Source organism: Anolis sagrei, chromosome 2 (assembly GCF_037176765.1).
Source record: "Anolis sagrei isolate rAnoSag1 chromosome 2, rAnoSag1.mat, whole genome shotgun sequence".
NCBI lineage: Eukaryota > Metazoa > Chordata > Lepidosauria > Squamata > Dactyloidae > Anolis > Anolis sagrei.
The window spans coordinates 26,595,920-26,623,470 of record NC_090022.1 but is presented as its reverse complement, the minus strand read 5'-3'; the positions used below and the strand labels follow the sequence as shown (position 1 = coordinate 26,623,470).

The 27,551-nt window shown below is 45.6% G+C and overlaps 2 protein-coding genes across 3 annotated transcripts in view; one reads left to right on the top strand and one right to left on the bottom strand.

Annotated features, from left to right (window-relative positions):
* Positions 1–5,040, top strand: part of LHFPL4 (LHFPL tetraspan subfamily member 4) — a 93,128-nt gene extending 88,088 nt beyond the window's left edge. Inside the window, exon 4 of the mRNA XM_060766545.2 lies at positions 1,223–5,040. Within this exon, the coding sequence (XP_060622528.1) occupies positions 1,223–1,231 (9 nt within the window). The 3' untranslated portion in view covers positions 1,232–5,040. The remainder of the gene's footprint in view (positions 1–1,222) is intronic.
* An 18,018-nt stretch (positions 5,041–23,058) lies between these two features.
* SETD5 (SET domain containing 5) overlaps positions 23,059–27,551 on the bottom strand; it is a 68,545-nt gene continuing 64,052 nt past the window's right edge. For both annotated transcript variants that reach the window (XM_060766546.2, XM_060766547.2), the window contains 3 exons: positions 25,845–25,978; positions 25,543–25,628; positions 23,059–25,189 (listed from right to left, as the gene is read on the bottom strand). In XM_060766546.2, the coding sequence (XP_060622529.2) occupies positions 24,581–25,189; positions 25,543–25,628; positions 25,845–25,978 (829 nt within the window). In that variant the 3' untranslated portion in view covers positions 23,059–24,580. The remainder of the gene's footprint in view (positions 25,190–25,542; positions 25,629–25,844; positions 25,979–27,551) is intronic.

The window sequence follows — 27,551 nt, the reverse complement described above, 5'->3', positions numbered from 1 at the left end:
GTGTTACTACAACCAGTTGTCACCATCAGCAGAGGTGCCGACACAACCAGGAAGGAGGAGGAGAGCAGTCTCCAAAAGGATGTCTTCCTAACCAGGCATGTGACAATACCTGGGGACATTTGCATGTTTTGAACTGCTAGGTTGGTAGAAACTGGGTTTAATAACGGGAGCTCCCCTCGTTCCCCAGATTCGAACCACTAACCTTTCAGTCAGCAAGTTCAGTAGCTCAGTGGTTTAACCCACTGCACCAGCAGAGGGGCCTTATAAAACAGTATATTTAAGTATAAAACACTTAAAAATATGGGTTGTTGTAGGTTTTTTCGGGCTATATGGCCATGGTCTAGAGGCATTCTCTCCTGACATTTCGCCTGCATCTATGGCAAGCATCCTCAGAGGTAGTGAGGATGTTAGAAAGAATAAAATAAATTTTATTTAATTAATTAAATTTATTTATTTATGACATTTTTATCCCGCCCTTCTCACCCAAAGGGGACTCAGAGTGGCTTACAAGTTATATGTACATACAATATATGATATTATTAGCATAGCAATATTAGTATTATATATTACTATATTGCACTATACCTCTATATTATTAGTAATATTACATGTAATATAAAATATATAATTATTATATTGTATTATTATTAGTATCATATTTATTACATTATAATATTATTATCAATATTCTATGTGTATACAATATATTATAATATTAGCACACTGCAATATTAGTATTATATATTACTATATTGTTGCTGGGAGGAGGGGATCCTAACTGATGACCCAGGAGACATGGTGGGACTGTCTTCTTCTTGGCTCCCCTTCTTCACTCTGGCTCCAGAATGTCAGCTGGTGCTGGGGGTGGGGCTCCCAACCAATGACCCAGGATTATCAGTTAAAATATGCCCCCCCCCCAGAAGCCCCCTACCCACATTTTAAATAGGAATGTCATCAGCTATTAGCAAAAGAAAAGCAGGTGGGGACCAGCCCAACCTCTTGTGGAAGACAAGTTTCAAAAGGTGGGTGCAGCCACTGAGAAGGCTCTCTCACATGTGATGATGAAAAATCCAGCTTTTCTTGATGCCAAATGTGGGTCATGCTCAAGTAGAACCTTACCTGTCTGTCTGCTTTCTTGTTGCCATGCAGAATTGTCCGTAATACTGCCTATTCCTCAATTGTGCCGAGCATGTGTCGCTGACACTCTGTCTTTTCTCCACAGAGGATATAATGTAGAAGAGGCAGGAGGGCCCCAACACTCCTTGGTATCTGGACTGGACTCCTCCCTCCATCCCTGCCCACCTCCCTCACTGCCTTTCCTTTGCTGCTGCCAACTTGGGGGGAGGGAAACACAAAAGACGAAACCATCCAACTCAGAAGCCTCTGAATTTTCTGACCTCCTCACCTACGAATGAGCGCCTCCTCCAGAGACTCATCCATCCCTCCTGATTCGCCAGCTTCGGCTCATGCCCCCCCCCCCCCTTCCCCTCTGCTGATCGGCCGCTGGATGGAAGTTTGACACACAGATCATGCCACCCTACCCTGAACCTGATCACTTTGGGGGAAAGGAAGAGTGAACACCGACTGTTGTGTTTCAAAGCAATGATGCCCCCTGGGATTTTTAAAGACGAATCTTCTCAACAGGTTCCAGCCCCCCTTCCCTTTTCCCCACCCCGCAGTGCCCCCCTCACTCCCCAAAATCAAGAGTTGGTGCCAAGATGCTACTGTTGCAATAGACTCCACCAGGGCCACCTCTTTGCCTCATCTCTCCTCCTCCCACCCCCCATTTTTAACCTTTCAGCAACTTTGCTCACCTGTACGTACGGCCTTCTGGGGCCGCCCAGCACCTAAGACTGGTCCATTTGATATACTTTTGTGTGTAAATTAAATCGTCTCTGAACAGGGTAACGGTGAGCAGCGAATCCCCTTCTCTTTGGGGATTTCAGCCACCAGAACTTTGCATTCTCCACTCATTCTGCCCAGGTAATGCAGCCGTGCATTCAAGCATACAGGGGGAAAAGTGGAGGGATTGAAGGATTGGTCGCCTGGTTTGGGCTCTGCTCTCTCTAGGGAGCTCCAGCATCTCAACTTGGGTGGGGAGACTCTTCTAACACTGAATGTAACCCTTGGCCAGGCCCCACTTGATCGTGAGAACATGGGGAGGAAAGAGGGAAGGGTAGGAGCAAGACTCTCCTCTTAGCTGTGGACAGGAATGACAACTTGCTAGGTTGTGGTCACAGGTTGGTTCTGAGGCATATGCCTCACTCCACCTACTTCAACCACATGGTGCTCTGTCTCCTGAGTGGAAGCAACCAGGCAACATGGAGTTGAGATAGGAAAATTGGGCATATTAGGTGCTTTCGCTTCCATGCCTTGGGAAGTGGGAGGAAGTGGTCCTAATACCCTCCCCATCCTGCGAAAGTGGGTTTCCACCATATCCCATGTTGTGGACTAACGTACAGGAGGAGCAAACGTCATCCCATTCAGTCTCAGAAAAACAGTACATAGATGTCCTACCCCAGATGTCTGCTCCTCCAGACAGCCATGTCCCAACAAAGCCTAACCCCTATCCACAGTTTTAGGTGAATGTTGAAATAGATCCCCAACTGCAACCCTTGGACTCTGATCAGGTAGATCTCAAAACATGTGCAAGGAGAGTTTCCCTACCAAGGTGAGGCCAAACATAGACTAATGTTGCAGAGTATTTCGGCCCTTTCCTGGGTCATACTGCCTCCCAGTTTCCTCCCCACAGTAGCAATTGGCATTACATGGCTGTGATACAAGGAACAGCTGCCTTGGCAACAATCCCCAGGAACACCTTTTTCTCAGAGCCAAAAACACTAAAGGCATAGAAGAGGTAGAGAAAGAGAAGGGGGGGGGGGGAAGAGAAGGAGGTCAGGTAACCAAAGGAGAGGTCAGGACATAATGCAAGCACGGCTTAAGCTTATTCTGAAGGAAGAAAACCCGAATCCAAATGGTAGTAAAACTGTAATCTGAATTGACCATTTGCCAACCTTTTAAAGAGAAATCTTAAATTGCCTGCCTAAAGTGAACTACTTAACCCTTGTCAAGTAGTAGGACTTTCGGCGAATGGTGTAAATTTTCAGACACAAAAGAGAGCCTGAAGCGGTGCTTCTTAAGCTATCCAATACTGCAGACTGGCAGGAGACGAGCATCATATTTGTGCCCATTGGCTATAGTTGGAAACTGGAAAATTGTTGCAGGCTGGCAACAATGGCTCGCTGACTGGCACTAGCCCTCAGACCCCACTTTTGACCCAGCGCTCAGGTCTGATTTTGTGTTGCCCGGAGGCCTAAGAAGTCCACACACAATACCCAAAGTCCCCACCCCAATATACACTTTAAAAGGAATTGTTACTGGAAGCCTCCAGGAAACACACATTTCCCCTTAAAATGCTATCTGCACTTTAGTTATTTTTGCATCTAAATACATTTGTTTACATAACTGGAGGTGGACCAACATCCATTTCAGTTTACAGAGTGCATAACCTACAACAAGTCAAGGTCTCACGAAGAGAGACCTGAACCTGCTAGAAACTAACCCTTCAAGCAAAGGAAATCTGCATAAAACCCTAATGTAGCATTAAGGTCCAGGGACCTATATTTGAAGTGACAGCAGGAGAGCAGTGTTGGAGTCATAAGCTGTTTAATAGCTGCTGGGAAGATGGGAGGGAGACGGTGCTAGAGACTCTGGTGCTAGGAGAGCATTTCCCAGATGAATCCCCAACTCCTCAAGCTACTGTTTGATGTTGAGATAAATATGTTTCCCCTCGCCAGAATAAACAGCTGCTTCAGAGGGTATTTTCCAGCCAGTAAAAGAAGGGAAGAGTTAACCCCACTCCCCAGGCACCTTGGTCCTTTATTGGATTTCCACACTCTGTTCTTTTTAAACTGTGGAAAGATTGGCAATTAGGAAACTATCTTGCTTGTCCTCAAGGGAAAGAGCCAGCATGGATTTGGGATGGATGCTTCATCAGTGTATTTGCACAACAGCAACGGTATCTTGGTCAAGTCACGAGGTTTGCTAACCCGGGAGCTCTTTGACCCTTCACAATTAGAGCAGTGTATGATCCCACTTTGAGACAAGTTTAAGGCTTGTTTTCATACATCTGAATGCACTGACAACTGGCTGCCAAGGGCTGAGATGCCACCCGGAAGAGCCCAAGGCATGTGCTCTTTCCTCGACATCCTAAAGCACACCCAGAGCCAAATTACATGAACTGAGGAATGTAAGCAACCAAGGCTGGGCGGAGGGGATGTCTGTGATCTGAGCTGCTCCAATTCCCATTCACTAAAGCTATTGTCAGTGGTACCTCCAGGGCAAGATTTTGGGGCACAAGTCTCGGACCTACTCATAGGAGAGACCCAGATGGAATAGGACTGTCTTGGCACAGTTTGAAACAATCAGCATTAGATACAGTCCCCACTAAGACCATTACATCCAGAATCAAAAATTGCCATTGGCCTTACTCTCTGACATGCATGCTTGGGCTGGAAGTCAATGGGACTCACATTAGATTAAATCGCAAGGCTGTCCCAAAGCATCAGGGAATCATTGCTACATGGGCAGGGAGAGAGGGACAAACCTGGCCTGCCTTGTAGACCCAGTTGTGCCCATCCGTACACACGACCTCTTTATAATCCACACATCTTGCTTTGGTTCCAGTCATTCCAAGGAGGTCCAAAACACCTTGGGAAAGGACCAAGCCGCTCGGGAGGGAGGGAGGAGCATACAGAGGGCAACTCCCTAAGCAACCAGGGCTCTCTGGCATCCTGTGTGTAAGATTACTCCATGCTGGAAGCGAAGGAGGTGGGCGGCAGGGAGGGCGAAGGCAAGATGCAAACATGTAACGTGTTGGAGAAATGGGATTGCTGACTGACTGACAATGGCAAGGCTGGTGGAGGAAGGAATACAGTAGCTGTAATATATATCTGTATTTTAGTACAAAAACAAAGTTTGATACAGTGTTTCACAAAACCTTAACCGGAAAACATAAAATTCAAGATGGATTGGACTGGACCAGGACCTCTTGCATTCATGGAAACACAACATTCCTTTTATTTTATTTTGGGATGTGGGGTGGGAGGTGTGGCACCAACAGCTTGCTGACTCCTCTTGATGTCTACGAATTTATGAGGCCTGTGGGGAAAGGAGCACTTTGAAACAGGTCAGATTGGTGTGTAATTGTGTGTGTGTGTTGGCTGTGAGATTCTGGGAGTTCTGATCCAAAAAAGTCACATTTCAGAGCTCTTTGCTGTAACAGAGAAAAGTGCAATGCATTTGATCAGGGCTTCGTGGAAGAATCCCATTGCACAAACATCTATCTATACAGAAAATGCAAGTCGCTTCTGGTGTGAGAGAATTGGCTGTCTGCAAGGACGTTGCCCAGGGGATGCCCAGATGTTTTGATGTTTTACCATCCTTGTGGGAGGCTTCTCTCATGTCCCCACATGGGGAGGTGGAGCTGACAGAGGGAGCTCATCTGCGCTCTTCCTGGATTCGAACATCTGACCTGTCAGTCTTCAGTCCTGCCAGCATAAGGGTTTAACCCACTGCACCTTCATACAGATTATATGAGTGAAATAATTCCACAACAGGAGTCATGCGTTTAACCATTGACTACAACACAAACTCCATTCAACAACAATTTAAAGGGAGAAACCAAGATATGAACTGGCTCCATCATGTGTACAATCCTGCCTGAATTCATAAAGCCTATATTCTTGCCCTTTGGAAACTTGTCATTCAGATAGGGACATAAAATAATAATAATATTCAAAACTGTTTTAATTCTCTCCAGATTTATTATAATACTAAATAAATTGCCTGAAGAGCAAGAAAGGGACAGTTAAACATTACAGAGAGACCTGGACCTTCAATTTATTTCTATGTAGAGATCATCTATTAAAATGGTTCTTACGAGTTCCACTGTTTGGGTCTCTGACCTAGTGCTTTGTGAGCATTTCACTTGTTCTGGGTAAATTGGTTGAAATTAAAGCTCTGCTAAAGAGAACATGATCAAATATTCACAAGCAGCCCTTTTACTTAATAAGGAGAGGAAAATTCCACCCCCTTTTTCGGTTATGTATTGGAGCTGAGGATGTCAGACACATAGATAAGGGTGGTCTGGCAAACTCTGTGTGCTTGATCTTTCAATAAGTATTTGACAACATCCTTTGGAAAGATCTCAGAATAATTTAGTAGTCAAGGAATAAAGAATATGCATGGCAGGATTCCTTTTTTGGGTTAGTAACTGCTTAAAGCAAAGCATAGGAATAAATTGGTGCTTCTTGCAATTGCGGAGTGAAAATAGTGGCTCCTCCAAGGAGTTTGTATTGTGATCAGATGCCTATCAACCCATTTATCGGGTGTTAGGGCTAATGAGTGGAGAAGTCCAATTTGCTGCTGATACTAACTGAATGGCAAGAACTTCAAAAGATTACTGTGGGTTTTCCAGGCTGTGTGGCCATGTTCCAGAAGCATTCTCTTCTGACGTTTTGCCTGCATCTATGAGGTTGTGAGGTTTGTTGGAAACTAAGCAAGTGAGGTGTATATATCTGAAGGATAATGTCCAAGGTGGGAGAAAGAACTCTTGTCTGTTGGAGGCAACTGTGAATGTTGCAGTTGGTCACCTTGAATGGCCCTGCAACTTCAAAGCCTGGCTTGGCCTGACCTCACAACCTCTGAGGATACTTGCCACAGATGTGGGCAAAACATCAGGGGAGATGTTTTGCCCAGAAAACTCACAGCATCCCAGTGATTAGAGTCATGAAAGCCTTCGACAACTCCAAAAGAATTTATTGATACCAGAGGCATAGGCAATAACATGATAAATACCTGTCACTGTAAGAAATAGGTCCATCATTCTGCGAAGAGCAAAGCCATCACGTTTCAGGCTTAAGCAGGTGAGGGGGGAAAGGAAAGGGCCTGAGGCTGTTAGGAATGGTGGGAGTTGGAGTCCAAAACACCTGGAAGGACCAAGTTTGCCCATGTCTGGTTTAACTGCATTATGAGTCTATATCTGTGGTTCCCAACCTTTTGGCCTCCAGGTGTTTTGGACTTCAACTCCCAGAACTCCCAGCCAGCTTCCCAGCTGTTAGGAACTGTGGGAGCTGAAGTCCAAAACAGCTGGAGCTGTTTGGGAACACTGGTTTACATTGACCATATAATACAGTTTCAAATTGCATTATATGGTAGTGTAGATGAAGCTATTGTCTTCAATAGGTCTGCTAAAAGTCACTATAGCAAGGAAAAGGCACATTTGTATGTCTATCGTATTTACACGCTAGTGTTTTCCCCAGCTTGACCAGTCTGAAGTTGAAGGTGGCCCTCTAGATCTGCCTTGGCTACATCTTCACTCAACTGGCCGTGTTGGTTGGGGGCAGTCCAATGGCAAATGGATAGCCATACACCCTTGTTTTTTTTCCTAAACTGGGTTGTAACCACTAGGTTCGCATTTTACACATGCCCCCAAAACAAGCTTGCTTCACCTTCTACATCCTCGAGTACGTTAAGAAGGCTGTGTGTGTGTGTTTGTGTGTGTGTCTATGCATATACCTTCATATCACCTGTCAATCTATGGCCCATGAATTTTTCAGAGGTAGTTCTGCCAGTTCCTTCCTCTGGAATATAGCCTACCGTGTGGCAGAATGAAAATCACGCATAGTTCACATCTTTACTAGTCCACACACTGTCTTGCTAGAGAAAAGATATGCCACGCAGATGATCAGTTAAGAATAAGGTGTTTATTCTTTGTTATGCAGAACAACATATATACAGTCATGTGAACAGTTGCACTGACTCATACAATGTTCTTTGAGAGAGATTCAAATACTCCTTAGGTGTCCATGATCTTCTTCCAGCAGCCCAGAAGCTGCTGGAAGACAGACAAAACTGTCTTGATAAGCTCCTGCACAAAAAATCTAAAAATGTAACTGTTGCCAAAACTCCCAGGCTCAGCTAGCTTCTCGAGAGTAGCCCAACCAATCAGATTCATGATTTGCATTTTCCAGTTAACACACTCACCAACTGATTTTTACGTGCTCCAACATACAGCACCTGACATTCTTTAGCAGTATGCCAACCAAGAACTTAGCAGAGCTGCCCCTGCTTAGCTTGCAAGATCATATCAATCAGGTGCCTTTACGGGATTTAGAACCCCCAAAGGATTTAGGACATTCTGGTGAGGTCCTGGTGAGGTCTGTCCAGGTTTAACTCCTCTAGTGAAAGCATCAACACACTGGGATACACAAAGAAAATAAAGCACTCCCTTGCTCCATTTGCTGCTACAATGCTCCTCTCCTCTTTCCAAGAAGCAAAGCAGAGAGGAGAGGTTCTGCCATTCAACCCCAAATACTGACTAGGGGATCATGTGCCAGGCCAGTTCGCCCAGGGCTAAAGGAGAGAACCAGATCCCTGCCTTTGACTTCAAGGAAAGACATAGGACAAGCAGTGCAAAAAAGTGCAACCATCCAGATGTTAGAATGCAGTTCCCAGCACTCCTCACTGGTCTGAGATTAATGAGAGGAGCACCTATGGCAGGCATTGGCAAACTTTCCAACTTGGGGACCTTGCATGCTAGCACTTCCTGCTAGGAGGAATGGAAGGAAGGAAGGGAAGGAGGAAGGAAAGAGAGAAGGGAGGGAGGATGAAATGGAGGAAGGGAAGGATGAAAGGTGGGGGGGGGGGGGAGAGATGGAAGGAGGAATGAAAGAGGGAAGGAAGGAAGGACAAAAGGGTAGAAGGAAGGGAAGGAGGAAGGAAAGAGAAGGAAGGGAGGATGAAATGGAGGAAGGGAAGGATGAAAGGGGAGGGAGAGAGATGGAAGGAAAGAGGGAAGGAAGGAAGAACAAAGGGGTAGAAGGAGGGAAGGAAAGGAGGAAGGAAAGAGAAGGAAGAGAGGAAAGAAGGAAGGGAGGAAGGATGAAAGGGTGGAATGAAGGGAGGGAGGGAGGAAAAAGAGAAGGAAAGACAAAAGGGAAGGATGGAATGAGAAAGAGGGAGAGAGGGAAGGAGGGAGGAAAGAAGGAAGGAAGGATGAGAAGAAGGAAGGGAAGGATGGAAGGAGAAAGGGGGAGAGAAAAGGAGGAAGGAAAGAGGGAGGGAGGGAAGAAGGAAGGAAAAAGAGAAGAAAAGATGAAGGATAAAGGAAAGAGAAGGAAGGAAAGACAAAAAGGAAGGAAGGAGAAAAAGGGAGAGAGAGCGGAAAGAGGGAAGGAAGGAGGAAAGGGTGGAAGGGAAGGAGAATGAGGGAGAGAAGGAAGGATAGAATGGTGAGAGACAGGAGGGCCTGAGAAAAGAGCCCAGGGGGTTGCATTCGGCCCCCAGGCCTGGGTTTGCCCATACCTGATCTATGGACACCTCTTTCATATAGTATGTTGGGTAAATCAAGCCACAAGAGATCAGTCTGAGATTTCCCCTCCAAAGGGGATTATAGTGGGACAAGGAGCGGGAGACTTACCACTATGTGAAATAAGAAGCCACAATGGTGTAAAAGTCTCACTTTTTATTTCCCAGTGTCACATGTTTTACTGTTTTGTTTGCCCTCTACTCAGCCATCTTTAAATGTGGTGGCGTTTGGAATTTAAATATAGATTGATCACCTCTGTCCTTCCCTCACATCACCCCCAGGTTTTAGCAAAACTACTTACATTCACCTGTCATACTATTTTATTTGCATAGAGGGAGCAAGTGTGACTCCGGGGATGGCTCCAACAGCAGGTATTAAGAAGGTTCCAAACTCTAACTTGGAGGCTCCCTTTCTCGATTTCGCATTGGCTGTAAACAGCTGTTCAAACTCGATCACTGTGTCTTGCACACACACACCACATTTAATTCTAACCTTGTCATTTATCAGACCAGAAACTGCAAGTTTAAGGCTTAGTGTCGATTGCAACTGATGCACCAAAATAAAACAAACAAAGGGAAATAGATGAAGGCTTTGCTTACGTGAGCTTAGAGTAGAATCGAAGGTGTCACACAGGCAGATGCTTGGTGCATCTTGTGGTGGAACCAGGACATCTCATTGCAACTACAATTTCTACAAACACAGCCCTTAACTATTTAATTTCACATGGGTGAGTCTGCAACTCAGTTCAGGCGCATGACATCCTGATCCCATTGTAGCCGTTAAGGCAATTTATAAGCCAGGTTAGTACGGCGGCAAAGAAGAATACACTCCGAATAGAGTCTCTTTGGCTCACATTGTCCATCAGCCAATGAACCAAATGCCTGGCCTCAGGCAACCTTCAGCCTCCAAGTACAAAATGGCATTCATTCCCATTGTATAAATTCACTGCAAGAATAACACAGAATAGAAGCAAATTGAAAACCTCAAGAGCAACATGAATCATAAATAAAAAGCATTGCTATCAGAACCATGCCTTTCTGGGGCATTATCAGTGGTCGCATAATGGATAGATTTGGGATCCCCAACTATGCTGGCTAGTTTCTGAGGAAAGGATGTATAGACTTCTCTACAATGTCCAATGAATGAAGATTGACACCCCTTCAACTCTGGGTAGGAAAAGTAGATGGAGGAGGCAAAATAATGATCTTCCTCAAGGCAGCGTCCTTGCACCAACCTTGTTTAACATCTTTACTAACGATCAGCCACAACCACCACTCACAAAGAGCTTTATATACGCTGATGACCTTGGCCTAACAACACAAGCAAAAGACTTTGAAACAGCTCAAAACCAACTTACTAATGTCCTGAAAGATCTCTCCAGGTACTACAAAGATAACCACCTGAAGCCTACCCCTGCCAAGATACAAGTGTGTATTGTCGAAGGCTTTCATGGCTGGAATCATTAGGTTCTTGTGGGTTTTTTCGGGCTATAGAGCCATGTTCTAGAGGCATTTCTCCTGATGTTTCGCCTGCATCTATGGCAAGCATCCTCAGAGGTAGTGAGGTCTGTTGGAATTAGGACAATGGGTTTATATATCTGTGGAATGGCTGGGGTGGGGCAAGGAGCTCTTCCCTGCTGTGTGTGCTTTACAAGTGTGTGCTTTCCATCTATGTAATTGTGAAGCCAACAGGAAACTGAAGGTTACCTGGGATGCCAAGAGCTTGAACACTGTTCTCACCCGAAATATCTCAGTGTTACCTTTATGAGGAGCAGCGGAGGGAGCTGAGTAGGATTAGCTTGGAGAAGAGATGGCTGAGAGAGGACATGAGAGCTGTGCTTAAATATTTGAAAGCATGTCACATTGACGAGGGGGACAACTTATTTTCTGCTGCTCTGGAAATTGGGGCGCAGAGTAGTAGATTCAAAATGCAGGAAAAGGGATTCCATCTAAACATTAGGAAGAACTTCCTGAGGGGAGTGGAATATGCTGCTGCCTTGGAGTGCATCTCCATCGTTGGAGGTTTTTAAATACAGCCTGGATGGCCATTTAACATGAGTGCTTTGATGGTGTTTTTCCTGCATGGTTGAAGGCATGCACACAGCATATTATTTGAGAACACAGAAGTGCTGTGTTTTGTGGGGATTTTTCCCTGGTTTTTTGAATGTGGACAATTTCAACAGAAAAGAGGAAACTAGGAAAATGAACACAATCTGGCTGCCACTATTTTTTTTAAAAAAACCCTCTAAAATCAGGATAGTAAATAAAGGGCAACACTCAGAAAACAGGGGGATTCCAGACAAGAATAAATAAGGGCCCACTAACACCTCCCAACAAAAGATCACCCCAGGCAGCAACCAGCCAGGCTTTGAAGCTGCAAGGCCATTCAATGCTAATCAAGGTGGCTAGTTGCAATATTCACACTTGTCTCAAGCAGACAAGAGTGTTTTGTCCCACTCCAAACATTCCACAGATATATAAACCCCACTTGCCTAGTTTCCAACAGACCTCACAACCTCTGAGGATGCTTGCCATAGATGCAGGCGAAACATCAGGAGAGAATGCTTCTGGAATATGGCCATGCAGCCTGAAAAACTCACAGCAACCCACTGATTACAGCTATGAAAGCCTTCAACAACATATGAAGTTGTTTTCCATCACCACTAAATCAATTTGAAAGGTTTGCTTGATAGGTTCCTTCTGGGCCTTTGGTTTGATTTGATTCCAGGACCCCAGTGGATACCAAAATTGATGGAATCGCAAGCACTGAGACAAGGCAGTGAAAGAGGTGTTGAACTGCATTAATTTGACAGTGTAGATCAGTGTTTCTCAAATTGGGAGCTCTGGGGGGGGGGTCGCAAGGGGGTGTCAGAGGGGTCCCCAAACACCACCAGAAAACAGAGTATTTTCTTTTCACCATTGAGGTTCTGTGCAGGAAATCTGGCCCAATTCTCTCATTGATGGGGTTCAGAATGCTGTTTGAGTGTAGGCGAACTACAAATCCCAGCAACTACAACTCCCAAATGTCAAGACCTAGTTTCCCCAAACTCCACCAGTGTTCACATTTGGGCATATTGAATTTGGTCCAGATCCATCACTGTTTGAGTCCACGGTGCTCTCTAGATGCAGGTGAACTACAACTCTAAAACTCAAGGTCAATGCCCACCAAACCCTTCCAGTATTTTCTGTTGGTGAAGGGAGTTCTGTGTGAGAAGTTTGCCCCAATTCCATCATTGGTGGAGTTCAGAATGCTATTTGATTGTAGGTGAACTGTAAATCCCAGCAACTACAACTCCCAAATATCAGGGCCTATTTTCTCCAAATTCCACCAGTTTTAACATTTGGGCATATTAAGTATTCATGCCAAGTTTGATCCAGATCCATCACTGTTTGAATCCACAGTGCTCTCTGGATGTAGGTGAACTACAACTCCAAAAACTCAAGGTCAATGCCCTCCAAACCCTTCCAGTATTTTCTGTTGGTGAAGGGAGTTCTGTGTGCCAAGGTTGGTCCAATTCCATCATTGGTGGAGTTCAGAATGCTCTTTGATTGTAGGTGAACTATAAATCCCAGCAACTACAACTCCCAAATATTAAGGCCTATTTTCCTCAAACTCCACCAGTGTTTACATTGGGGAATATTGGGTATTTGTGCCAAGTTTGGTCCAGATCCATCACTGTTTCAGTGCTCTCTGGATGTAGGTGAACTACAACTCTAAAACTTAAGGTCAATGCTCATCAAATCCTTCCAGTATTTTCTGTTGGTGAAGGGAGTTCTGTGTGCCAAGGTTGGTTCAATTCCATCATTGGTGGAGTTCAGAATGCTCTTTGATTGTAGGTTAACTATAAATCCCAGCAACTACAATTCCCAAATGACAAAATCAATCACCTCCCCAACCCCACCAGTATTCGAATTTGGGTGTATCGGGTATTTGTGCCAAATTTGGTCCAGTGAATGAAAATACACCCTGCATATCAGATATGTACATTACGATTCACAACAGTAGCAAAATTACAGTTATGAAGTAGCAACGAAAACAATGTTATGGTCGGGGGCCACCACAAGATGAGGATCCGTATGAAGGGGTCGTGGCATTAGGAAGGCGGAGAAGCACTGGTGTAGATGCCCCTTCCTTCGACTCCAGGAGGTGATAGGAAGAGCCCTGTGTTTTTGGGTCAGCCGTGCGCATTTCTTTCCCTGGCCCCTCCCTCCTCCTCCTCCCTCAATGCGGGATGCTGCTGATCTCTGCGGTGACACACGGCTACACCTTGGGATGCCTGCCTGCCGCTGGCTTTCTCCAGCTGTCTCCATGGCAACCCCATCAGCGTAACTATGGAGACTGTTGATCACGACGCGGCCTGCCGCTGGTGCCAAGGGCGCCCAGATGCGCACACTCACGCAGGATGGTGGCAAGGCAGAGGGCAGCAGGCGGTGGAGAACGTTTCCAGGCACCGCCATCACGTCTTCTCGCTCTCAGGTGGGCCAAGGAAGGAAGGCCCTTCCACAATTCGTAATTGCAAAGACCGGAGCCTGCATTCAAGGGAAAAAAGGTCAGCATGTTGCACATTGTAGCCCAGATCAAGACATGAATAAGTGAGAGCAGCAGGAACATTTAGCTGCACATTCTTCCTCTTGTTCCATCAGTCTGTGTGCTTTCCATCTAGGCCTAGCTTCTCCATCCTTGTTGTTGCTGTGTGCTTTCATTGCAAACTTTATTGACTACTCTTAAAGCACTGAACTGCTGAACTTGTTAACCAAAAGGTCGCAGGTTCAAATCCAGGGAGCAGGATGAGCTCCCGCTGTCAGCCCCAGCTTCTGCCAACCTAGCAGTTCAAAAACATGCAATTGTGAGTAGATCAATAGGTATTGCCGAAGGCTTTCATGGCCGGAATCACTGGGTTGCTGTAGGTCCTTCTGGGCTATATGGCCATGTTCTGGAGGCAATTTTTCTCCTGACGTTTCGCCTGCATCTATGGCAAGCATCCTCAGAGGTAGTGAGGTCCTCACTACCTCTGCGATGTACGGGGTTTGAGGAATGCAAGGCTGGGGTGAAAATTGCTAGAAGAAACATTAACAACCTTAGATATGCAGATGATACCACTTTGATGGCTTAAAGCAAGGAGGAACTGAGGAGCCTTTGAATCAAGGTAGAAGAAGACAGTGCAAAAGCTAAACATTAAAAAACCCCAAGATTATGGCAACTGGATGGATTGATAACTGGCAAACAGAGGGAGAAAATGTGGAGGCCATGACAGACTTTGTTTTTCCAGGTGCAAAGATTACTGCAGATGCAGACTGCAGCCAGGAAATCAGAAGACGTTTACTTCTGGGGAGGAGAGCAATGACCAATCTCGATAAGATAGTGAAGAGTAGAGACATCACACTGGCAACAAAGATCAACATAGTTAAGGCAATGGTATTCCCCATAATCACCTACGGATGTGGGAGCTGGACCATAAGGAAGACTGAGCGAAGGAAGATAAGATGCTTTTGAACTGTGGTGTTGGAGGAAAATTCTGGAAGTGCCTTGGACCACAAGAAGATCCAACTAGTCCATACTTCAGGAAATAAAGCCCGACTGCTCATTGGAGGGAAGGATATAAGAGGCAAAGATGAAGAACTTTGGCCACACCACGAGAAGACAGGAAAGCTTGGAGAAGAGAATGATGCTGGGAAAAATGGAAGGAAAAGGGAAGAGGGGCCGACCAAGGGCAAGATGGATGGATTGTATCCTTGAAGTGACTGGCTCGACTATGAAGGAGCTGGGGGTGGCCACGGGTTCTGGGAATTGTAGTTTAGGGAAGAACCTTTAAACTACTCAGACAGGTCTGAGCCTCAATGAACTACAAGCCCCAGAATTCAACAGGAGGCAGAAACTGGATTTAAAGTGGATTTATGCTCTAGTGCAGGGGGGTTGTGAGAGGGTGTGAGAGGGGTTGTCAATAACCATAAGAAAACACAGTATTTTCTGTTGGTCATGGGGGTCCTGTGTAGGAAGTTTGACCCAATTCTATTGATGGTGGGGTTCATAATGCTCTTTGATTGTAGGTGAACTATAAATCCCAGCAACTGCAACACCCAAATGTCAAGGTCTATGTTCCTCAAATTCCTCTAGTGTTCACATTGGGGCATATTGAGTATTTGTGCCAAATTTGGTCCAGATCCATCATAGTTTGAGTCCACAATGTTCTCTGTATGTAGGCGAACTACAACTCCCAAACTCAAGATCAATGCCCACCAAACCATCCCAGTATGTTCTGTTGGTCATGGGAGTTCTGTGTGCCAAGTTTAGTTCAATTTCATCATTAGTGGAGTTCACAATGCTCTTTGATTGTAGGTGAACTATAAATCCCAGAAACTACAACTCCCAAATGACAAAATCAATCCCACCAACCCCACCAGTATTCAAATTTGAGTGTATTGGGCATTTGTACCAAATTTGGTCCAGTGCATGAAAATATATCCTGCATATCAGGTATTTACGATACGATTCATAACAGTAGCAAAATTACAGTTATTATGTTGTAACAAAAATAATGTTATCGTTAGGGGTCACCACAACATGAAGAACTGTATTAAGGGGTTGCAGCACTAGGAAGGTTGAGAACCACTGCTCTAATGTGATGATGCTGCCAGTCTCAACAGAAAACAAGTTTGCCTCCTTCTCAATGTGACATCCTATCAAACATGGCTGTCATTTCCCTTCTCCGTCTTCTCATCTCAAGCTCAGTTTCCTCATCGGGCTTCGTTTTCAGACTTTTCCAGTTAGGGTTAGACACCAATATGTTATTCCACACTGTTATCATTTCTTTCTAAATGCGAGCAATAGTGTATTGGTTTGAGTATTGGACCCATAGACTAAGATTCGGAGACTCCCTGAATCTGCAGGAAAGGCACGTAGCGGTTATATTCCCGCAGCCCAGCTTCCACATTTGAATACTCAATATTCAGGAACTGTGCCCAGCCAACCTTTCGAAGATTTAGCTCGGTTTATGGCTAGTGTGCAGGTACTGCAACACCACACCCACATCTTTGCACGCTTACATTCAAGCCACTATTTCAAAGGAGGATACGCTCCTCTCCCAAGCATTTGAAATCCTTCTCAATCCAATGATTTGTCAACCGGGTGCTGAAGCTGCCGCCTGCCTTGAACGCTTAAGCTGCCGTGTTCAATGCAACTCATTACTCACTGCTCAGGAGGAGGAGACCACCTGCAGCACTGTATTCTGTACTCGGGCGATGTAGGGAGAGTAGCATCTTCCTCCGAGAGGGTACAAGCCTACACTGGGATTCCCAACTACAGCTTGGACTGAAGGGGAGAGGCATAAGGAAAACCCTAGAAACATTGCTATAATGTGGGAAAACATGGGCTCATCACTGATTTACTGGATAGAGGTTAGAATCATAAAATTAGAGTTGGAAGAGACCTGGTGTGCCATCCAGTCCAACTCCCTGCCAAAAAGCAGGAAAATCACTTTCAAAGCATTCCCAACAGATAGCCATCTAGCCTCTGCTTAAAAGCCTCCAAAGAGAGAGCCTGCACCATACTCTGTGGCAGAGAGTTCCACTGCTGAACAGTTCTCGCAGTTAGGTAGTTCTTTCTCATGTCAAGTTGGAATCTCCTTTCTTGTAGTTGGAAGCCATTGTTCCGCGTCTTAGTCTTCCAGGGCAGTAGAAAACAAGCTTGCTCCCTCCTCCCTATGACTTCCCCTCACATATTTATACATGGGCCATCATAATGTCTCCTCTGTCTTCTCTTCTGCAGGCTATATATGCCCAGCTCTTAAAGCCACTTCTCATAGGGCTTGTTCTCCAGACCCCTGATCATTTTAGTCACCCTCCACCGGACACATTCCAATTTGAAAAATATGTAGTTCCTACCACAGAACCTGCTGGGCAGCTATCTGTCAAAACAACCAATCAAAGTGCGGGCCAGTACTATGAATGATTCATCACATTGGCCATGGATTACTCAGGACCAAAGGCCTGTCTGAAGAGCCATGTTTTTATACTCACCTGGAAGGTCTGAACAGAGGGAGCTAATCTAATTTCTTAGAAGGCATTCCAGAGCTGGAGAGCCACCACTGAGAAGGTCATAGAATCATAGAATCAAAGAGTTGGAAGAGACCTCATGGGCCATCCAGTCCAACCCCCTGCCAAGAAGCAGGAATATTGCATTCAAATCACCCCTGACAGATGGCCATCCAGCCTCTGCTTAAAAGCCTCCAAAGAAGGAGCCTCCACCACACTCCGGGGCAGAGAGTTGCACTGCTGAATGGCTCTCACAGTCAGGAAGTTCTTCCTCATGTTCAGATGGAATCTCCTCTCTTGTAGTTTGAAGCCATTGTTCCGCGTCCTAGTCTCCAGGGAAGCAGAAAACAAGCTTGCTCCCTCCTCCCTGTGGCTTCCTCTCACATATTTATACATGGCTATCATATCCCCTCTCAGCCTTCTCTTCTTCAGGCTAAACATGCCCAGCTCCTTAAGCCGCTCCTCATAGGGCTTGTTCTTCAGACCTTTTATCATTTTAGTCGCTCTCCTCTGGACACATTCCAGCTTGTCAATATCTCTCTTGAATTGTGGTGCCCAGAACTGGACACAATATTCCAGATGTGGTCTAACCAAAACAGAATAGAGGGGTAGCATTACTTCCCTAGATCTAGACACTAAGCTCCTATTGATGCAGGCCAAAATCCCATTGGCTTTTTTTGCCGCCACATCACATTGTTGGCTCATGTTTAACTTGTTGTCCACGAGGACTCCAAGATCTTTTTCACACGTACTGCTCTCGAGCCAGGCATCCCCCATTCTGTATCTTTATATTTTGTTTTTCCTACCAAAGTGGAGTATCTTGCATTTGTCACTGTTGAACTTCATTTTGTTAGTTTTGGCCCATCTCTCTAATCTGTCAAGATCGTTTTGAATCCTGCTCCTATCCTCTGGAGTATTGGCTATCCCTCCCAATTTGGTGTCGTCTGCAAACTTGATGATCATGCCTTCTAGCCCTTCATCTAAGTCATTAATAAAGATGTTGAACAGGACCGGGCCCAGGACGGAACCCTGCGGCACTCCACTTGTCACTTCTTTCCAAGATGAAGAGGAAGCATTGGTGAGCACCCTCTGGGTTCGTCCATTTAACCAATTACAGATCCACCTCACCATAGTTTTGCCTAGCCCACATTGGACTAGTTTCCTTGCCAGAAGGTCATGGGGGACCTTGTCAAAGGCCTTACTGAAATCCAGGTACGCTACATCCATGGCATTTCCCGCATCTACCCAGCTTGTAGCTCTATCGAAGAAAGAGATCAGATTAGTCTGGCATGACTTGTTTTTGATAAATCCATGTTGACTATTAGCAATGACCGCATTTGTTTCTAAGTGTTTGCAGACCGCTTCCTTAACAATCTTTTCCAGAATCTTGCCTGGTATTGACGTGAGGCTGACCGGACGGTAGTTGTTTGGGTCGTCCTTTTTTCCCTTCTTGAAGATTGGGACCACATTGGCCCTCCTCCAATCTGCTGGAACTTCTCCTGTTCTCCAAGAACTCTCAAAGATGGTTGCCAATGGTTCCGAAATGACTTCCGCTAGTTCCTTCAATACTCTTGGGTGTAGTTGATCTGGCCCTGGGGACTTGAACTCATTTAGAGCGGCCAGGTATTCCTGGACGACTTGTTTCCCAATTTGGAGTTGGATGTCCTCAAATCCCTCATCCACTCCGTCTTGCTGAGGTTGAAGATGACTTTCTTTTTGTGAGAAGGTCCTCTCTCTCATCCCCACCAACCTGCTTGAGACAGTGGTGGGACTGAAAGAAGGGCCTCCCAAGCAGATCTTAGTGCCCACGCCGGTTTGTCGAAGAATAGTGGTCTCAAGGATAGGTTGGATCCATCTTTAAGACCACATCTCCTTCTAAGGATTGATTAAAGGGGAAGATTATTTGCTACTCAAACCAGTAATGGCCAGAGTGGGAGTGCATGACACTAATCTACATCAGATCACAGCTCAATATGGTACGGTTATACATCTTCAAGCCCAGTGGGGCAAAGTGTCTTTTTTGGACTAATTCTAAAATCTCTCAGCCGGTATTTGTCTGGGGGATTCTGGGAGCTGTAATATTTTCCCCTAAGTTGATTCAGCTCAGCAGATACTGCGATGTCTTTTAAGGGCACCCTTCTCCAAAGAACATGTTAAAGGCTGATCCTTGGAGACACTTGTCTTTAAGAGCGCTACTGTCTCTTCTGTCCATCAAAGCCCAATCTTCCCATAAACATTATTGGTACCTTCAAGTTCCAGAATGTCAAAGATTGCCGTCTATAAAGGTCTACACAAATAGATACAATTTCTGGCATAGTATGGAACCTCATCAGTTTCTTCTGGCAACTCTTTCCTGCCAAGAGAGGAGGATCTGGATGCAAAACAAGACTCCCTGTCCCCTGCAATGGAGAGACAGAGGAACTCTTGCCTGCAAACCCTGGGAAAAATCCTAGACCACTCCCCTCTGGCGCCCCCTTGTGCATCCAGAAATGGGACTGCAAGATGTTTGCATTGGCGAACGGAGCACCAGGGATCAAGACTTCTCTTACTGTTACTGTGTGACTACAAGTTGTTTCTGCCTTATGGCAACCCTATCCTGAGGCTGCCCAGAGGGGAATTGACACGGCCTTCCTTGGAGGTTGAGTGTGACATGCCCAGGGCCACCTGGTGGGTTTCCATGACTGAGCGGGGATTCACACTCTGGTCTCCACAGAGTTGTAGTCCAATGTTCAATAAACTACAAGACACTGGCTCTCGATCTCTAACGTAATCCTAAAGAACCCTTGAAGATGCCACTTTGGGATAATCAGATATGGTAAAACAGGTAGCTAAAAATGGGCAGAGAAGTTCAGACACTACAAACTCTGCTGTGTTTTGTACAGCAAATTGTGTGATTTCTTGTGCAAATTAATTATATTGTGTACTCTGAACATTTTCCAAAAATATTTCTGGTCTTACATTGATTCCAGTATGAATCAGAGTATGGCCATCCTAAATGTGGATTTTATTGTCTCTGCTCACATTACCAGCATGAATGTCCCAGATAGAAATGGTGGTAGATAAACCAATCAGCCCCACAGATATTGCCACACAGGGTTGTTGTAGGTTTTTCTGGGCTATATGGCCATGTTCTGGAGGCATTTTCTCCTGACGTTTCGCCTGCATCTATGGCAAGCATCCTCAGAGGTAGTGAGGTCTGTTGGAAGTAGGAAAATGGGTTTATATATCTGTGGAATGACCAGGGTGTGACAAAGGACTTTTGTCTGCTGGAGCTAAGTCCTTTGTCCCACCCTGGTCATTCCACAGATATATAAACCCATTTTCCTACTTCCAACAGACCTCTCCATCTCTGAGGATGCTTGCCACAGATGCAGGTGAAACGTCATGTGAGATTACATATAGACACTGAATATAATCCCCATCAGTACACTGACCATCTCCCTTTCAATCCAACAGATTTAGCACCAAGGTTTGGATATGGGTAGAGTGCGTGTTCAACTAATTATACATATTTCTACACTGCAATTCAGACACATTGCCTGGAAGCTTACAAAAGGGGAAAAAATGATTACCGGATATACATATGTATAAGTTGACCTCATATCTAAGTCAAAGGCACATCTGGGAGACAAAGCTAGGGATTTTTATTTGATCTGTAGATAGGCCAAGGATCACTCCATAGAAGACTAGCCATTCCTAACGGCTGTCGGCCTTTTTCTGTCCAAACATTCTAAAAAGATCAGCAGCACCCCCACAGTGGAGAAAATAGAGGGGTCAATGTTTCTTATAGGTTCCATCAGGATCAACTACTCTCACTATTTGCTACTCTACTCAGAAAATGGGGTGGTTCCCCTTTTTAAAAAAAGAGTTAGGGCACACAAGTCATACTGACACGTAGCTAAGGCAACCCAGTCTTTTTTGCCTAAAATTTTTAGATTAATGAGTATATACAGTAAAAATAAGTAAAAGCATTGGATCAGGCAGTCTCAAACTGCGACCCTCCAGCTGTTTGGTCCTTCAACTCCTGGAAGCCCTTGCCAGCTTGTACAATGGTCAGGAATTCTGGGAGTTGGAGGCCCAAACAGCTGGAAGGCTGCAGTTTGAGGATGTTGCATTAGACTAAGAGGAAAATGATTATGAAGGTCATGTAAGACTCAGGAGGGTAAGAATGGTGCTAACCATCATAGAAAAACAAGATCTTGGTTGGGCACCAGAACGGCAGACCAGGACAACTTATCCAGGAAGAGAACATTGAATGACAGGGGAAACTCCATCTAGATCAGTAGTTCTCAACCTGTGGGTCCCCAGGTGTTTTGGCCTACAACTCCCAGAAATCCCAGCCAGTTTACCAGCTGTTAGGATTTTTGGGAGTTGAAGGCCAAAACATCTGGGGACCACTGGCTGAGAACCACTTATCTAGATTACCTTTTGATTGCTCTTCTTCATAATCATTAGGACACATTCAGAGCCCAGAAAAGCTACGTTTGGGGCCATAGCTCTGCAGTGGCTGCACTGACACAGGAATTCCTGGTGTTATTGTTCAAAAAGTAATATAACACCAAGTTTTAGACAGGTGTTCTTGCACTCAGCTCACCTCAGATGATTCAAGTTAAGTAGTAGTAACTTTTGCCTTAGCCAGCAAAGGTTGTCCTATGCTAAGTTGGATCAATGACTCATTGAGTTACTTTGACTCTGCAGGGATTCAGAGTAAGAGTTTTGGACCCTATCTGGAGATACTGAGAACTGAACTGAGAACCTTTTGCAAGCTCTGTCACCAAGCTGCAGCTCTTCCCCGGCACTTTCATGTCAGCACTGAAAGCCTGGCCTCTGTGGCTGGAGAGCTGGAAGATACACAGACAGAAAAACATAGACCTTATATTGAAAGGGGATGGAACTAGTTTCTACACCTGGAGTCATGCCCCAAAAGCCAAAGTCACTCAGATTACAACTGATGACAATAGTGCTTTGAATCTAACACAGAACATCAAGGCCCCACAACTCTTTTCTTTTCCTTGAATAGTGTGTGAAAATAGTGCCATAAAGAAATCCCTCATAGAATCATAGAATCAAAGAGTTGGAAGAGACCTCATAGGCCATCCAGTCCAACCCCCTGCCAAGAAGCAGGAATATTGCATTCAAATCACCCCTGACAGATGGCCATCCAGCCTCTGCTTAAAAGCTTCCAAAGAAGGAGCCTCCACCACACTCCGGGGCAGAGAGTTCCACTGCTGAACGGCTCTCACAGTCAGGAAGTTCTTCCTCATGTTCAGATGGAATCTCCTCTCTTGTAGTTTGAAGCCATTGTTCCGCGTCCTAGTCTCCAAGGAAGCAGAAAACAAGCTTGCTCCCTCCTCCCTGTGGCTTCCTCTCACATATTTATACATGGCTATCATATCTCCTCTGAAAACTGGGGACCCACAGGTTGAGAACTCCCCCTCCTGAAACCTGTTTGTGGAAATCTTTTCTAGATCCTTTGCAAATTTCAGATATCTAAGAAAACAGTTTCCAGGGAGGGCCGGAACCTTGGAGATCAAATCTTTTCACAACTGTGCCATTAAAACTGGTGTCCCTTTGGGTTTCACTCTCATATTGTGTAACATTTGTGTCGTTTTGTCACACGAGAACATAGTAAACCAACCAAAAAAGTGTATGCGGTGATTTTCAAGTTAAGTATTTTATTATCAAAATTATTACATCTCTTGTGAAAGTTCAAATGTTACAGCACAGTGTACAACTCCGCTTCCGGGCAGCGCTGCAGCCCCCTCCCCGGCGGCCCCTCCCCGGCCTCCTGTACATCCAGGAGGGTACTTCCTGCCCGCCAGCTGCTCTCCACCATCCTCTCTGGCAAAGCGAGGCATGCTCAGCATGACAGAAAGGGAGCCGGCCAAGCCCAGTGAAGTTGACACCCTTTTATACAGTATAGAAGACACCCTTGGCTCCGGGTGATTAGTTCCATCCGCAACACGCTCACAGCCAGACATTTCGAGGAAAGTTCTCTTTTTTTTTATTTAAACCTTTCTCTGCCTTGATAAAAAAGTCTCCCCTAAGCTGAATGAATGAACACCTGATTTCAGTGAGTTAGCAAAACCTTGTAACAGTCCTAATTAAAAAAACAACAACAAAAAAGAAAAACCCAAAAAGAGAGAGACTGTGCATCTGAGAAATGAGGGAAGATCTGCTCACCGCATTATCGTATCCAAGAGGAAAGGTCCACGGCAGCACCGAGGTTAGACCTGCCTGATATTTGCTAACCTACTATGGTTATAACTGAATATAAAATTAGATAAATAAAAACACACGCTTGATAGTAAACAAGTGAGAAAAGCTGGCAACTGTGTGGAATTGGACAGAGCACCCAGGAGACCTGGAACAGCTCTTGGACCTCAGGGGATGGTCACAGGCAGCTCTCGCATACTTGGAGATACTTTTGATAGCAGCAGTACCACCACCACCACCAGCAGCACCAAACTGGGCACTCCGCCACTCCTCTAGGGCAGTCCCTCTGACAAGCCACCAAGCTGCCACAGTCAAAGCGCCACTCTCCCCTCGCATGCTGCCCCCACACCTTTCTTGGCAGTGGTACAAAGTATTCCATGCCCAAGGCCCACTTCCGCAACTCATGGCAGTGACAGTGTTCAGGAACACCTTCTTGCACGCTTTGCACTCTCACACTCACACACTGCTACCAGCCCCACCCCATAGCTCTCTGCCCAGAGCCGGGACACCATAAATGCTCTTGCTTGCAAACTGGAATGATCAGAATGGACTACAACTCCCACCCTCCCTGACCCAGAATACCCTGGGAACCCAACCCTGCAGAGAGCACTTTGGGATTCTGAATAATGCCCCCCACCCCCATACCCTTTCCCCCTATTTTATTTTCTTTCTGATTTGCACTGGTTTCATATTCAAGCTTTCCTACCTGCCCAGATGGCTACAGCTAAGGGCACTGGTAGGCGACCGAGGCCGTACCTCTCGGCACCCTTCGCTTTCTACAACATACTCAGGTATCAGGGAGACACTCTGCTACACGCTCCGCCGCTACCAGTGTCTCCTTGTTCCAAAGCCAAGGGTGGCTGGCAGTGGGCTCTTTCTCTCTCTCTCTGGCCTTTGCCATTCTGGCAGCACTACCCCTCCGTCAGCTGCCGCTGGGAGGAGCAGAGGGTTCTTCTGCTTTGTCCTACGAAAGGCCTGTCTGAGTCTTGACGCCCGACCCCGGAAGCTGCTGCAGTCTGTAGGGATGGATGCCGCCTCCTCCCCCTCGGTGGGAGTAGTGCTGCGAGTTGGAAAGTGCTGCGGTGGGGGCTCTGGAGCTCTGATAGAGCGCGGGCGGCCCGGAGGAAGGGGGGTTGATAGTCCGCAAGTCTGACTGGGGGGGCCTTGATGAAGACGACGAAGGAGGGGGCGGAGGAGGGGGAGGCGGTGGGGGCGGCGGGGGAGGAGGGGCAGTGCAGCTGGAAGTTCCCAGGCTAGGGTGGGGCCCTGTGTCCGAAGAGGGCAAGGAGTCTGCCACGGCAGGTTGGACAGGGCTAGGAGCAGTCATTGCAGGACAGCTCTTCTTCAGAGCCCCATACCCAGAATTCCCTGCAAAAAGTGTCGAAGGGTCCGTGGGCACCGAGGGGGCGGAAGAAAGAGAGGATTCCGTGGGGCCAAGGGGTGGAAGGTGCCCAGTTCTCTGGGACTGAGACCTGTAGCTGTATCCAGGTGATGGGAGGGCATGTCCTCGGTAGGGAGAGGAGCTCTGGAGGACGATCTGTGACTCTGCTTGTGGGCTGTCAGACTGCAAGAGCTGGAAGGGAAGGAACAAAAACAGTCACAAAGAAATAACAACAACAACAACTTTATTTATACCCCACCTCCATCTCCCCGAAGGGATTCAGGGCGGCTAACATGGGGTCAAGCCCAAGCAATTGCAATAAAGCAAAATAAAATACATACAAGACACACAACAACATCAAATAAAAATGTTTATACAATAACATAATAAGCCAATAAAGTAGTAGCAATAACATAATAAAACAGAGTATAAAAACAGTGCAAGAAAGTAAATGAGGGCGAGCTGGGCCAAGATATAGGTTGTATCACAGTCAGAGAGTGAGTTACATAGAAAGTGTGTCACAAGAGTAGAAGTGCTTCCCATACCTGGAGGCTGTATCGAGAAGGACTGTAAACAGCTGGTCCCTTAAGGGAGGAACTGAGGGGGTCTGTCGGGTCTCCTTCCATGGTATCTGAAAAGGAGAGCAAAGGAAATTATTGAAAATACAGTGATGTCTAACTACAATCTAACCACAAACCTTGGAAAAGCATCAACAGCTTTGTCTAAAGTGGTGCACTTGCCAAAGTGAACTGGAAATAAGATACTAGTAATATTGGTCATCTTTAGGGACAGGTAGCATCACACCTGGAACTTGTGTTCTCTTTGCTTTTTGTGCATCTCCACTCACCTGCTTCCCTCTCCCCAATGCCGTCCCGAGTGGGCGAGGGCTCTCCCCTCTGACATATTTTAGCACTGCTGCGCAAAACCTTCTCCAGAATGCCACGCCCTTCTCTAAGACGCTCCACTGAAGTGGGCACCATCCTAAAGCAGGACGAAAGAACAAAAATTGGGGTTTTAAGTGTTTATGGAAATACTTTGTCATTGGTTTAACTGTATTTTATGATGTCTATGCATAAAGATACAAAGGACACACACACACAAGTATGTATTAAACACAAGGCCTAAGGTACCTCTGCTGCCTTGAAGGGGCATGCTTTATTGACCTTCCCACAGACAGTTATGCATATTTCAACAGTTTGTATAATATATACCTCAAGGCACACAATACATCATACTTTAGTTCCTGAGCTGCATGCTTTTTTGAAAACCATCTCGGGCTGTGTGTGTGGAGTCCTCACAATAGCTAAATATGATTCATTAGTGATTAATAAAAATCTAATCAAGTGGCAACATCACCAGGCATTCCTCGTGTTATTAGGAAGGGAAAAGGACCCTGAGGTCAGGTTCCTAAGCAAAGCCTGTGCATGAGATAGCAACCGCTTCTCAGTATCCCCATTAGAACCTTCCCACATCTTTGCAATTCTTACTCGGTACTCATTAGATCTTTCAAACAGCCAAAACGGCTGAAAAAAACTTGAAAGTGGTTAAGATTGTTCAGTAGGGAAGGATAAAGATAGTTGCTGGCATGGAAGGTTATATGGGCTCCACTCCAGAATGGCACAGAAAAGTCCCTAGTTAATATATGAATCGAGTGGGTACAGCAAAAAGCAAAAGGTACTGTAGTTCTGCTTCCTCATGAATAGCTCAACAAGAGAACCTTGGCTTGGAAAATTCCCATTTGCTATACCAATGATGTGGATATTTATCATTTGTTATACGAATGATATGGATAAACAAGAACAATTTTTATGCTAGCAAAATGCACCCTAAAGGCCTCTGTTTACGTAGATCACTGCATTTCAACTTCTTTACTGAAGGAGCCACGGTGACGAAATGGGTTAAACCTTGTCCCGGCTGAACTGCTGACCTGAAAGCAGACAGTTCAAATCCGCAAGATGGGACAAGTTCCCATCAGTCAGCTCCAGCTTCCCATACATACAAGGACATAACAGAAGCCTTCCACAAACATCTGGACTCCCTCGGGACAATATTCTTGCAGATGGCCAATTCTCTCACATCAGAAGTGACTTGTAGTTTCTCAAGTCCGCTTCTGACATTAAAACAATTCTTTACAATTTCAGTGAAATGAAAGCAGGTCTATGCTGACCTTCTTCACAAAGTGATCACAAACAATAAAAAGCTATTGAGACATTTTACACTTTTGAAGTGTAACCACAACAGCCAAAATATACTACCGTTATTTAGAAAAAAATGCATGGACTCATAATTATGTTTGCAGGCCAATTTTGAAAAGCATTCTCCCAGTTTTAGCCATAACCCTGACTATTACCTTCAATACAATCTCTTAGGGCACACGTGTCAAGCGGAAGGGCCATGAGCCAAATCTGGCCTGCCACGTCATTTTACGTGGCCAGCGAGGCTTTCAGTGTGACAGCAACACAGTTACATTTATACAGTATTTACACAACCCTTTGATGGCAAAAATAAACCTGATGCGTCCCTTGGTGAAAATGAGTCTGATATCCCTGTCTTA